Below are 14,649 nucleotides of genomic sequence, written 5' to 3' on the forward strand. Positions count from 1 at the left end.
CCGAAAATCTCTGGGAAAATGGGAAATTTCCGAAAATCTCTGGGAATATTGGAAATTTCCGAAAATCTCTGGGAATATGTGAGATTTCGGGAAATCCCTGGGATTACTGAATCTTGTGAAATACTAAAATCTTTTCAATATTTCTGGCAATTCAGAAATCGGCAAGAAATATGAGAAATACGAAGAAATATTGAAAACTAGAAATGCACAAAATATGTCGGAAAATCCAGTAGATAAACAGTGGAAATATTTGTAAATCAGAAATCTTTTGGGCATTTTTAATTTTTATTTTTGAGGTCGCTATCCCCTCGGTTTTGAAAATCAATCAGCTAATGAGCTTCTCGAGTTGGCATCAGAAAGGGGAATTGGCGTTAGAGATTCAATTTGTAAAGCTTCGAAATTCTGTTCATAAAGAGCCATTTTTCATCTGAATACGAGACTGCGTAAATTTTTAATTTGCTTTGGTCTGATCATTTTTCAATGAAATTGCTGGCATTTTAGTAATTACATTTCCACCCTTTAATTTTTAAACCCGTCTAAAAGGTTTTACACTACACCGCTTTCTAATTTACCCTAATCGAACAAATTGAACCCCATTCTTAAAGGGCCACATATTCAGTTGAAATTCGGGTTGAAATTTCCTAGTGATCTCTCTTCGTGATAGCGCGGGAAAATAATAATAATAATAATAATCAGCTAGGCTAATACCCAAGGCACCACCTTAGGCCCAAGTCATCTAGCGACTTTTAATGCCTCTAAATCAGGTGGACGGGTTACTTTGCGTAGGAGGGTGGTGGCAGGCCCTTCATGCCACGCGAGCCAACGGCTCCCTACACTTACTAATAATAATAATCAGCTAGGCTAATACCCAAGTCATCTAGCGACTTACGTCTTAAACAGGTGGCCGGGTTACAATGCATTACTATTACCTTTAACCTCAACAAGTTTTTATGCAAAGGGGAAACCGAAGAACTCGGGGGGAAAACGTCTTTAACCAGTGGGGAGAGAACTGGTAAACTCAACGCGGAAGGAGTGTTTCCAAGTTTTCACTGTGTACCACAAACCGTCTCTTCTTGCTGCGAGGTAAAAGTGCTAACCATTCTGGCACACGTACTGAAATTCAAACTATGCCGTGTCTCTTCAACAGTACTTGTATTGTAGTACGTTATTGTAGTATTCTCATGGTTGCCACAGTACCCGTAAAACCAGGAAATTTTAATTTAGGTCTAAATGTCAAGTAACAGTTAAAAAAGTAAAAAATTTAGCACAAAATAAAAAGTCTGGGAAAATCTCCGGAAAGGGTCAGTGAAAACCTGGAAAATTCAGGGAATTTGAATCTGAAAAAACTGGCAACCCTAAGAGTTACTGAATTATCAATTCGTTACGCGAAGTATGTACAAAACTGGAAATTCCACCTGGTTACTTAACGATACCGTTTAAAAATGTCCGTTATTTAGGAAATTCGTAGCCTATCTCTGTCCTAGTTTTATTTATTACCCTCGGAATTGTTGTGGCGCTGTATTTAGTGGCATTAGTGCGAGGCGGCAGGATTAGAACAGAGCGCCAATTCATCAATTCGAGCTTGTTAGGAAGGGAGCTTCGATAGCCCCGATTTCTGATGGATTATTTATCCCGAAGACCCCAGCCTTTTAAGTTCGCCCTCCGTCAAGACGTTTCACTTTTTAGTTTCACACCAGCCTAGCATAGCCTGGTGTTAAACTTCTGAATCCGTCACTGTCGTCGCCGCCGTGTTGCCGCTTAGTATTATCTGTACCTTTGGAGAAAACGTGAACATTTTGTACTTTTCATATTATTATCAAGTTTCAAGTTCAATTTTCATGTAAATAAAGGGCTAAGTCAGCTTGCGACTTGTAAGCCCTTTTTATATTATCTATTTCATCTATTTCAAATAATGTCGAAATCACATCAAAGCGAATTAAATAAAATTTTTAAAATCGGATAATTTGCAACAGGTATGAGATTAACCTTAGACTAAAAATAACAACAATAAAAAGAACAAAAAAACATAGGTTAAATAATGTTAATCGTTGATAAATGGCTTGTAAAAAAAAACATTTTTTCACAAGAAATTTAAATCTTTAGACTTTGTAATGATGGGGCAAATTGTATATTATTATCCTAAAGGTGAAAGTTTTTTACGCCTTTTTAAAAAAATTACGTATTTTTTTGCTTGTTTTACAGTTTGGTTATTTTAAAATCTTATTTGTTCCAGTTCTTATTGTTCGAACTAATTTTTCAGAAATTTTTAAGTCAGAATTTATGCCATTATATAAAAGAGTTTTTGAATTCTATCAAAGTTTTTGGCGCTTGTATTTCCCCAGATACAAATGGCTTAGGAGAGTGTCGAATGAAACAGTGCGCTATATAGTTCAATACATTGAAGGTGTTGGCAGTCAGGGCTAAATTAATATAGATCAAATTCTTTATAGAGTCGCTTTTCTCATATTTTTGTGCTTTTGAAAGAACGCATCAATTATAGAAAAATTTCCTCAACCTTAAAACGTACCAAAATGCATTTAAAAACGTTGTACTTAAAATTTGAAAAGTACAATATTACCATTATCTTACAATATTACCATTATCTTACAATATTACCATTATCTTACAATATTACCATTATTTTACAATATTACCATTATTTTACAATATTACCATTATTTTACAATATTACCATTATTTTACAATATTACCATTATTTTACAATATTACCATTATTTTACAATATTACCATTATTTTACAATATTACCATTATTTTACAATATTACCATTATTTTACAATATTACCATTATTTTACAATATTACCATTATTTTACAATATTACCATTATTTTACAATATTACCATTATTTTACAATATTACCATTATTTTACAATATTACCATTATTTTACAATATTACCATTATTTTACAATATTACCGTTATTTTACAATATTACCGTTATTTTACAATATTATCGTTAATTTACCATATTATCGTTAATTTACCATATTTATCGTTAATTTACCATATTTATCGTTAATTTACCATATTTATCGTTAATTTACCATATTTATCGTTAATTTACCATATTTATCGTTATTTTACCATATTTATCGTTATTTTACCATATTTATCGTTATTTTACCATATTTATCGTTATTTTACCATATTTATCGTTATTTTACCATATTTATCGTTATTTTACCATATTTATCGTTATTTTACCATATTTATCGTTATTTTACCATATTTATCGTTATTTTACCATATTTATCGTTATTTTACCATATTTATCGTTATTTTACCATATGTATCGTTATTTTACCATATTTATCATTATTTTACCATATTTATCATTATTTTACCATATTTATCATTATTTTACCATATTTATCATTATTTTACCATATTTACCATTATTTTACCATATTACCATTATTTTACCATATTTATCATTAATTTACCATATTTATCATTAATTTACCATATTTATCATTAATTTACCATATTTATCATTATTTTATCATATTTATCATTATTTTATCATATTTACCATTATTTTATCATATTTACCATTATGGTAAATATTGTAAATAATGGTATGTAGTTTACCATATTTATCATTATTACCCTTACTCATCGTGGAAGCTCGTGTGAAACTTATTTGGTACCCGGCGTGACCCTCTTGTTTCTCTGTAGCTTTTTTTGGAGGATTACAAGGAAGGGATTTTCACGGTCTAACGGACTTGACTTGGCCCCTTTTTCGGGTCCATACCAACCCGTTGATGCATCCATCAATACCACCCGAGAGGGAATATCTTGCCTTAAAAATCGTTATTGTTCAGGCTTATTTCGCGTTTGTGATTAATGGAGGCGTCTTGCCTAGCCATCAACCTTTGCCATTTTTTATTCCTTTTCGGCGAATCCCTCTGTAATACCCTTGTTGCGTTATTATCATATTTATGGCTTGATATAAAAGTAATTTGTTCGAATATTTTTCTTTAAGTCGTAAGCAGATTTTTGATTCATTATTTCTCGGTTTAATTTTTGTGACGGTATTACTTATCGTAAGAGTACAAATTTACATCAATAAGTTTTACTTGTTAAACAGGGTTGCGACGGTACCTGGAAATCCTGGAAAAGTCAGGGAATTTGAAAATCGGTATAACAATCGGGGAAAAGTCAGGGAATCTGAAAATCGGTATAACAATCAGGGAAAAGTCGGGGAATTTAATTTCAATTGCGAATATTAAACTTTTACTAAAATATTGGTTAAAAAATACAAACCTTTGGTACAAAATAAGTCAGGGAATGAAAATGTCGAGATTATTTTGAGCGTTTCTCCAATTCCACCCGTTGGGGCCCCCGGTATGCTCCTCCGCTTTAATAAAATCAAATAATACTGCAATCTCATTGGTTCTTAAAAATGACGTTCTTCGACGCGATTAACGCTGCTGCGAGGACGGGGTTAGGGCTTCAACGTGTCCGTCGATAGTCTCGACATATTCATTCTCCCTGAGTATAAATAAATACATTCTTGATGATAATATTGAACTAATTTAACTTAAATGATAATCATGAAATGAGTATTCTGTAAATCAAAGTTTTATTTTATCTTGCATCTGGAAAAATCCGGAAATTATCCGTGGGAAAACCTGTATGTATCAGGAAAACTAATAAGTTAGTGTCCTTCGGTTTCATATTTGGAAAAAAACCTACAGAAGGTTAAAGGATCTGTTAGTGTAATAAGATTTAGACATTATTTAAGATTTAGATTCGAACCTTTAGAATTCTTTCACTTTGTGGCTCAAACGGCAATGATTTCGAAGTGAAAATCAGCAGGCCATAGAAAAAGCCATTGGCATTTTATTAATATACCTACAAAGAATTTTTATTTATTACAGAATATTTTATCCTTTAAACACGTTTTTGCCTTTCCGAATAAAATTCAATCGGGAATCTTCTTGAAATATAAATATACTTTCTGAATTATGTCTTGAAGGAACCTAACTTACAATACAAATGCTTCGTTTCGCGTTAAGGATAATACGAAACAAGTTTCGTATTTAGCTCCAAACGTTTTGTCTTCAGCAAAGTTCAAATCTTAAAATTTTCCGTACAAAGTTATACACTCTTTTTAGAATCGTTTAATGGCGGTCGATTGGGAAGGCGCGTTTAAGAGTATAGAGAAAACTTTCAAACAATTTAAAAAAATTGCTAGAAATTCTACAGTGTAAACTCATTTCAAACGTTAAATAATGGTCTGCATAGTTTTGAATTAGTGGTTCGCGCGCAGTTTTGAATAAGTGGTTCGCGCGCAGTTTTGAATAAGTGGTTCGCGCGCAGTTTTGAATTAGTGGTTCGCGCGCAGTTTTGAATTAGTGGTTCGCGCGCAGTTTTGAATTAGTGGTTCGCGCGCAGTTTTGAATAAGCGGTTCGCGCGCAGTTTTGAATTAGTGGTTCGCGCGCAGTTTTGAATTAGTGGTTCGCGCGCAGTTTTGAATAAGCGGTTCGCGCGCCGTTTTGAATTAGTGGTTCGCGCGCAGTTTTAAATTAGTGGTTCGTGCACAGTTTTAAGTTGGTGGTTCGTGCATAGTTTTAAATAAGTGGTCTTTGCATAATACGAAATAAATAGTTTATACATAACTAAATACATGGTTTCTGCATTACCACATGATATTATTTAACTAAATATATTATCTGCGTAATTATATATAAATTATACCTAATTTTAAAAAGATTATATCTAATGATAAATAAATAATATATTGTCTAATTTTAAGTAGATCTGCATAATTTTCAATAGATTGCATCTGCATAATATTAAATAAATTAATTTATTAATGACTAAACAGACTACCATTCAACGGTATCGCATATTTCGTAACTAAATATTGCGAAATTTAAATATATTTGAATTGATGCTATCCGGAACTGGTACTTCGTAATAAATATTGCCGATGTTTGACTTTGAAACTATTTCGCAATTGTAGTTCCGCGTGGGATGCTGTTTAGAGCGATAAAAGATGCTCCACGCAGAAGCACCGCTTGCTTTTTTTTTTGGCTAGTCCCACTTATATTTTGATTATGAGATTTACTCTAGGAAGAACAAAAAATAACCCTTTCGGCCATATGTATCCAGTGAAGTAATCATTCTCCGGTATTTTTGGGTGTTAATATTTCCAGTTTGCGTCGTAAACACGCTGCTAACTCCCACCATTTGGACCTTGAAATATTTTTAATGGAAAGCAAATCCCGATATTTTTGTCGTACGGTTTTTGAGCAGCCTACTACTTTGATGTAGGCGAACCTGGTTTTAATTAGTTTTTAAATATTTTCTCAGGCAATGGTAATAGGCTAATTATCTACGCTTTACACGGTAAAATATGTCTTTAAAGTTATCGTTTTTAAATGTGTGGCTAGCGAAGTCGTTGTGGGTGTTGTTCAAAAAGTATTTCTAGAGTACGTGTGACATAATATTCCGTAGGTGTTTGGCAAATGAATTTAAATAAGGATGTTGCTATCAAATCTTGTTAAATTTGTATCTAGATCGGAGCGTATTTAGAACATCTATTTTATTATGTTACATTTTGTTTTATATATAGTATGAATAATAACCGATGTAATATTTAATTCCACGAAAAACCTTTAGAAATTTATACGCTTGAGTATTTTTGAAGGATTACATTAATTAATGTTTGGAAAACGTGTTTGTTGATCTTTTATGTACGTTTATAATACAGCATCTATTTGTAAGCAAATATCAATGTTTCTATAACGTTTCAATAAGTGATCTGAATTCCAAATTTGTTACAATACCAGGGCCCGTCATCTTCGATCATGGCGGGGGCCTGTAGTCTTCGAACATGGCGGGGGCCCGTAGTCTTCGATCATGATGGGGGCCCGTCGTCTTCGACCATGGCGGGGGCCCGTCGTCTTCGACCATGGCGGGGGCCCGTCGTCTTCGACCATGGCGGGGGCCCGTCGTCTTCGACCATGGCGGGGGCCCGTCATCTTCGACCATGGCGGGGGCCCGTAGTCTTCGACCATGGCGGGGGCCCGTCGTCTTCGACCATGGCGGGGGCCCGTCGTCTTCGACCATGGCGGGGGCCCGTCGTCTTCGACCATGGCGGGGGCCCGTCGTCTTCGACCATGGCGGGGGCCCGTCATCTTCGACCATGGCGGGGGCCCGTAGTCTTCGACCATGGCGGGGGCCCGTCGTCTTCGACCATGGCGGGGGCCCGTCGTCTTCGACCATGGCGGGGGCCCGTAGTCTTCGACCATGGCGGGGGCCCGTCGTCTTCGACCATGGCGGGGGCCCGTCGTCTTCGACCATGGCGGGGGCCCGTCGTCTTCGACCATGGCGGGGGCCCGTAGTCTTCGACCATGGCGGGGGCCCGTAGTCTTCGACCATGGCGGGGGCCCGTAGTCTTCGATCATGGCGGGGGCCCGTAGTCTTCGACCATGGCGGGGGCCCGTAGTCTTCGACCATGGCGGGGGCCCGTAGTCTTCGACCATGGCGGGGGCCCGTAGTCTTCGATCATGGCGGGGGCCCGTCGTCTTCGACCATGGCGGGGGCCCGTCGTCTTCGACCATGGCGGGGGCCCGTCGTCTTCGACCATGGCGGGGGCCCGTCGTCTTCGACCATGGCGGGGGCCCGTCGTCTTCGACCATGGCGGGGGCCCGTCGTCTTCGACCATGGCGGGGGCCCGTCGTCTTCGACCATGGCGGGGGCCCGTCATCTTCGACCATGGCGGGGGCCCGTCGTCTTCGACCATGGCGGGGGCCCGTCATCTTCGAGCTTCTTTCGGCCCGTCAACCTCTTAACCCCTTCCCCTTGTGATGCGTGGGCCTAGTCAGCCTTACGGATTAAATAAAATTTTGTGGCTCTTGGACTCTTGGTGGTTCAAACTTTACCGTTGCCTAGACAACGGGGGTCCAGATACGAGACAACCTAATGGCCTTTATAATAACGTAGGCAACGGTTTTCCTAAAATCTAAACAAATATCAGCGTATTGATGACATTTTCACGAAATCATATCATTGGGCATTCCTTCTAATTTTTGTCTTTTTTTTTGGTAGCATGGCCCGGGTCAGAAGGCGCTAAACAATGGCGGCCTCGGCGGTCCAGGCAGCGTGACGGGCGAAGGGCCCGACGGCAAGAAAACCAAGTTCGTGGCTGTGACTCGTCTGGAGGACACGCAGGCCATCCGAGCGGCGGAATTCCACCCTAATGGAGAGCTGTACGCCATCGGCTCCAACTCCAAGACACTCCGCATCTGCTCCTATCCCAAAATTACAGACCTCAGGCGAGTTGTCTTTCTCTTAATTACATATTGTCGAAACAAGGATCCCCTTTTTTTTCCTCCACAATTTTTATCCTTTAATTACCAAACTCATCATCTGTTTCCCTTTTTTAACGCGCCCAACCCGCTGGCGCCGTATTTAAAAGTCATTCCGTACCCTGCCCATTTTTATTAGATTTAATCCATATTTAGGCCTTTGGGGAACTTAGTTTTTTTTTTCTAAAGCTTGGGTCAAAAACATTTCTGTACGCCTATTTTATTTTTACAAACCGTGAAATCCTCATTAAGGTCACACTACTGGCTTTCACTTGTTATTATTATTTTCCCCCGACTTTCATTTTATATTCTTTGTCTGAAGGATTGAAATTATAGAAGATGTAATTTAGGCTGGGATTTTCCCTTATTTTATATTTTGTGGTATTTGCTTTGAAGTTGAGCATCATTGATGATGTCGACATGGAGTGCTTATATAACCCGCGTTTTTAACCTTTTCCTCTAGTATAGAGGAAGAGGCAGTTATTTTCGTTCCTGATGTTAACGGTGGTGATGGTGAATAATATTGTGGAAACTATAGCTCCGTATAGGTCCCCGGGAATCGACGAATTCTCTTCAATGGCATTCGATATAAATTTAATTCGGGCATCATTCGATAGGTCTATCTAACTATGCCAGTATTAAGCCACGGTTTTTAATCAAAGAGGTCTAGGAGGAAGAGGCTACTATTGTGGCTGTGTCATCTTGTTTAAACCACTTTTGCTTTGTAAACCAATAGTTCTTTTTATAAAATAACCTTGGCCATCTTGTTGAAATGTTGCCTCCCCGCTTCAGCTGTGGATCCGTTTTCTCTCCCACTAAAGAGTTTATGAACTCATTCTTTGGCATTGGCTAAACTATTCCAGGGCAACATTTCAACAAGCTGGGCAAGCGTAAAGACATTTTATAAAATCAACTATTCGCTAAATTGTTTTTGAAATTTTTAAGTTTCCTTAGAGGGACCAGTGGGTTGGGTATCTTAAGCAAGTTGAATTACCAAATCAGAGGTTGCCCAAAATCGTTAACCAAATAGTTAGGTTACAATATTCGCTTAAATACTATTTAACCGAATCCCATTCGACCAAAAACCTTTCCGACGTCATATATCTAGAATCTTTACCTTTTTCCAGCCCATTGGCTGGTTTCGGTTCAATGGGAAGTAAATTAAATATAAATAGCCGTTATTTAAACACAATTAATAATATTTAACTGCTGCCAATCTAAAGGACCAAGGTTTAGGTTAGGTTAGGTTGCGATTTAGGGGCGTAGGAACGTTCTAGAAGTTGGACGGGGCAAAGAGAAACGAAAAGGGGTCTGGAGAATAGTTTTGAATTTTTAATCGAGTGTAGCTTCTCCGAATGCATGTGTGCTTTTTACTACTATGTAAATTGGCGGGAACAGACTGAAAATGAAACACAGTTGAGGGTCTATAAGCTTTATATGCTTTTAAAATGAGAATTTGAGCCTTTTGAAGATTTCAACTGACCAAAAGGTTGGAAGGCGAAAACATAAGTTGCTCCTCCCAGCAAAATTCTAGGGAGGGGCATTGCCCCCTTCCTGCCCTACCCCTGGTTCCTACGCCCATGTTGCGATTTTCCTGTTTTACTATTAAATTTCCTATAATTAGGGATGCACCGATATATCGGCTAATTTTTCAAATATCGGTATCGGCCAATATCGGCTTAAGCGAGGTCGATATTAGCCGATACTTCTGATATTAGAAAAATATTTTCAGGAAAAACTTTAAAAAAAGGCGATACTCAACTAACTAATTAATGGAAAACATTTATTGCCACAACCTTACATTTCCTTTTAAAAAGGCCAGTTGATCGCTGTTGTAGGAAATAATTATTCGCGTCCAAAACGGTCAGGAATCATAAGTGGTTTTTCGACTCCAAAAGCCATAGATCATATCATTTTTTAACAGGTGGTTACGAGAGTAAACAAAAAAGCATAATATTGTGATAGGTAACTTTGTTAATATCGGCCGATATATCGGCTGTACCCATATCGGTGCATCCCTACCTATAATACCCTATATTTTAACTCAAAAGTCAGAAGAAATTAAAATAGTTGATATTTTACCCTTGGAAGTCTTTGAAACGTCCTAGTTTTTAAATATGCTTATTTCCAACACTGTTCGCCGATAGTTTTTGACTATAATATTTCTATCGTTTATCAACTTTATCTTCAATGATATACCCCCTTTAAACAATTTTTACAACCGTTTTCCCTTATTGTATAATTAATTTTCTCCTATATTTTCCTTTTTTTCCCCCAGTTTTCTTCCTATATTTTCCTATATTTCTCTGATAAATTTCCTATAATTCCTTTAAAGGATTCTAAAATATTCCGTGGTCACAATTTCAAACGTTCTAATAGTACGCCCTGTAATAAATCTATTATTGTGAAAGAAATATAATTTTTATTGTATGTCCATTTGTTGACTTCAGGGACGACCACGCGGCTCATCAACCGGCCGTTATGTTCAAACGACTAAAACACCACAAAGGATCCATCTATTGTTTGGCCTGGAACGCCACGGGTGACCTCTTGGCTACTGGGTCAAACGACAAATCAGTCAAATTAATGAGGTTCAACCCTGACACTTGCAACGTCGACGGTAAGGACCACTTTTTCTTTTCGAGAAAAGAGCAAATGTCTAAATGTTGTGGTTGAATAGGAGGCGGAGGAACTGGAGGTGAAGTGGAACTGACCATGCATGATGGGACGGTTCGCGACATGTGCTTCATGGAAGACCTCAGCAATCGTTCTTCCTTACTCATCAGTGGCGGAGCCGGCGACTGTAAAATTTACGTCACGGACTGCGAAACAGCGACACCTTTCCAAGCTCTAACGGGTCACTCAGGTTAATGTCCATTTTGGCAATTACTCCTTCGAAACTTTTTGGAAAGTTAATGTTTTTTGCGTCTTATAGGTCATATTTTATCTTTGTTTACGTGGGGTGGAGCCATGTTCGTGAGTGGATCTCAAGACAGAACTATTCGTTTGTGGGACCTCAGAACTCGAGGTTGCGTCAATCTTATTACAGCGCCACCTGCCAGTGGTTCAGGGCCAGGTATTTATAAATCATCAAGCGATACATTTTCCTGTTATTGCTTACTAAATGTTCGACAATTGGTTATTCAGGGAGTGCGGTAGCGACGGTTTGCGTCGATCCATCAGGCCGGTTACTGGTATCGGGTCACGAAGATTCGACTTGTATGCTGTATGACATCCGAGGAAGTCGCATGATTCAATGCTTCAAACCACACGCCAGTGATATCAGGACGATCAGATTCTCGCCCAAAGCTTTCTACTTGTTAACAGGCTCATACGACAATAAAGTTGTTCTAACCGATTTACAAGGTGAAGTAATCTTCGATCTTTTAAAGTTTGACATGGTTTGGTTATTGATTTATCTATACCAGATTTAAATTACAATTGGAACTAACATCCGACATCTTAGTTCCAGTTAAAATTTAAATCGGATATTGATAAATTAGTAATCAAATGATGTAAAATTTAACTATCCAAAATAGTACTTGTTAGTAAAAAAATCTTAGTATCATTTCATTCTAGTTTCACGGTAATAATAGGCCTACCCTAAAAATAACTTCCAATTAAATTAACAAAAAGAGCGAAGCCATTAGAGGTTTTACTTTAATACCTTTATTTATTCTAGATGGCGCTAATTTAAATATTTTGGCGGGAGAGAAATTAATACTTAGTGATTTATTACAAAACTATTTTTAAGCTTCGTTTTATTTAGGCTATAAACAAAAGTTCAATTCAGAATCATTGTAACATATAAAATAAAATATTTTTCATGGTTATTAGTTATTTTAAAATGCCAATGTTTCAGACTAATGGCGCCATCTGGTAACTCTTTAGGCATTTAAAAATTTGCTGCTAATGGCTTTACTCCTGTGAAAGGATCTTCTCCTTTGACATAACTGGTGATAGATTAGTTTCAATGTGTGCTACATGATTAGCTTAATATGTTTAGTTTGCTGCTTCAGCGTTTACTGAAATATCTGTTACTGTAGAAAGGCAATACTTAGTTTAAATATAGAAAATAAATAGCTTTTTAGAGAACTCTTATGAAGATGAATTAACGCTTTAATTAATTCTTATAGGAGACCTCATCCAACCGCTTCCGAGTGTAGTGGTGGCAGAACACACGGACAAAGTCATTCAAGGTCGTTGGCATCCAACAGAGTTCTCTTTCCTAACAACCAGCGCTGATCGAACGGCAGTGCTATGGGCTCTTCCGCCCAACTAAGGCGTCACACTTTCCAATAAATCCCATTAACCCAAAACAGGTACGAATTGTATGTCATTGATATCATGAACAAAATCGCCCTCCCCTTTTCCGCTTCCGCCTTGTGTGCCCCCTAACTGATGTTTGAAATATTTAAATGGAAACGACTACTAAATTAAATGTTGTTGTAGCTGTTTTTAACAAAATTGTATAAAAGCTGACAAAATTTGATCATGTTGGAAGTTGATACGGTTAGCGTCAGTTTACAAAGTTTTTAGAACTATTATTAATATTATTATTCCAGTTTGGATATCTTATAACTTTTAGCTTTTTAATTTGACTGTGTACCTTAAAATTGGTAGCTACCGCGTTTTATTCGCTATAAATTTAGAAATATTTGAAAGTAAAAGGGGAAAAAGTGTGTGAAAGATAAAATGAAGATTGTGAAAAGGCTTCTTTACAATTTAAGTTTTTAAATATTTTTCTTTACAAGTTTAAATGTTCGATATATAAAAGTTTTAAGAATAATAAAATGCACAATGGTAGGGTTAACAACACGCAAAATATTGCAAATTAGATTCGAAAGAATATTATAAAATAGTACAAGATACGGTATTTTTTTGGAGAATTTCTTTATAGAGCTATTTAAAAACAAAATATATATCAAAATTATCTCCCACGAAACGATACATTTCTAATTTTATTTTGTCAGCTATTATAAATGATATTGTAAATAACTTTTTTTATGTATATATATCGCTTTCTTCATATATAAAAAAAATAGAAAATGTTTTATACAAAATAAATTTAAAAGTTATTTTGTCTGCTACATAACTTACGCATTTAGTGGGTTTTTGAGTTTTTAAAAAATATTATATTTAGAAATTTTAGTTTAGTTACTACTAATTTTGTTTTATTTTACACCAACGAAAATCCGCTAAAGGCATTTTTTTAATAAAATTGGGGAGTTTTTCTACTAAGATATTACCATTGAATTAGGAATCGTACCGCTAGAATTACAGTTTCAATTTGCCTTCCGTCAATATTGAGAACTATCATTTGTCGGTGGCGCCATCCGCTGTTAAAATCCGCTATGAAAATAACTTTTCCCAATATTCCACCTTGAAAGTGATAGATGGCGCCACCGTATAATGATAGTGTTGACGTAATTCTAGCGGTACTATTCCCAATTCAATGGATATTACGCATAATCAAAATAACATTCCCAAATTGAATTAAAATTAAATAATTTTTGGTTTGAACAGGGAAATACGAGACGTGTAATAAGCTAAAAGTAAAAAAATTGTCTTTATAGGTGAAGATCTGTTAGCTGTGATAATAATTTCTCCGTCTATATATTTTAATATTTAACGTTATTCTTTCGGGTTGCGAGTTTATAGAAATTAGCTTTCTAGGGCTTGTCTAGGGTATTCATTAAAAGTCTTTAAGAATTAAATTTAGGAACGTATGGTCATGCTTTTGCGTATCTCAGTGTACTTAAATGTCAAAATATTAACGATATATCTTTGTATTTTGGTTTTTTTAAATTAAACCAAAATCATTGAAAAAAAAATATTTTAAGAAGTTTTGTGCCAAAAATTGTATTCCCTCGTTTTTTATACACCCCTGGTTTTTGCCCTGACATAATAGGTCAAAAAGTGACCGATTTAAGTAGGTTTATATGATTTCATAATTGTACAGACTTTTAATGTGCTTTTTTTTGTAAAAGTGTAACGTTAATAAATCTATGAAAAATACTATAACTCTGTAGAAGAATTTTTCATCGTCTGAGAAGGAAACATTTTTGTGACATAAAGTATATGAAAAATGGTAGAAAAACTAAGAGCGTCTAGACAGTAGGCAAAGTTATGAGTTTTTCTCCCCCTTTTTTTTGGCGGTAGTTTTTATATGGTTTATAGGAATTTATGCCCAAACCATTTTTGGGCAAGCTTTTGTCTTTGATGCATGTGAAAGTATTGGTTTTTTATCATTGGTAATGGCATTTTTGCGCTTCGTTTGTTTTTTCCCACCACATGCCTATCA

The 14,649-nt window shown here is 36.4% G+C and overlaps 1 protein-coding gene across 1 annotated transcript in view; it reads left to right on the forward strand.

Moving 5' to 3' along the window:
- LOC149944190 (WD repeat-containing protein 47-like) overlaps nucleotides 1–14,341 on the forward strand; it is a 58,328-nt gene extending 43,987 nt beyond the window's left edge. Inside the window, exons 9-14 of the mRNA XM_090175908.1 lie at nucleotides 8,086–8,307; nucleotides 10,791–10,965; nucleotides 11,026–11,211; nucleotides 11,281–11,421; nucleotides 11,493–11,711; nucleotides 12,482–14,341. Of these exons, the coding sequence (XP_090032034.1) occupies nucleotides 8,086–8,307; nucleotides 10,791–10,965; nucleotides 11,026–11,211; nucleotides 11,281–11,421; nucleotides 11,493–11,711; nucleotides 12,482–12,627 (1,089 nt within the window). The 3' untranslated portion in view covers nucleotides 12,628–14,341. The remainder of the gene's footprint in view (nucleotides 1–8,085; nucleotides 8,308–10,790; nucleotides 10,966–11,025; nucleotides 11,212–11,280; nucleotides 11,422–11,492; nucleotides 11,712–12,481) is intronic.
- The last annotated feature ends 308 nt before the right edge of the window (nucleotides 14,342–14,649 follow it).

The sequence above is a fragment of the Leiobunum rupestre genome, chromosome 5 (assembly GCF_980474605.1).
Source record: "Leiobunum rupestre chromosome 5, qqLeiRupe1.1.hap1, whole genome shotgun sequence".
Classification (NCBI taxonomy): domain Eukaryota; kingdom Metazoa; phylum Arthropoda; class Arachnida; order Opiliones; family Sclerosomatidae; genus Leiobunum; species Leiobunum rupestre.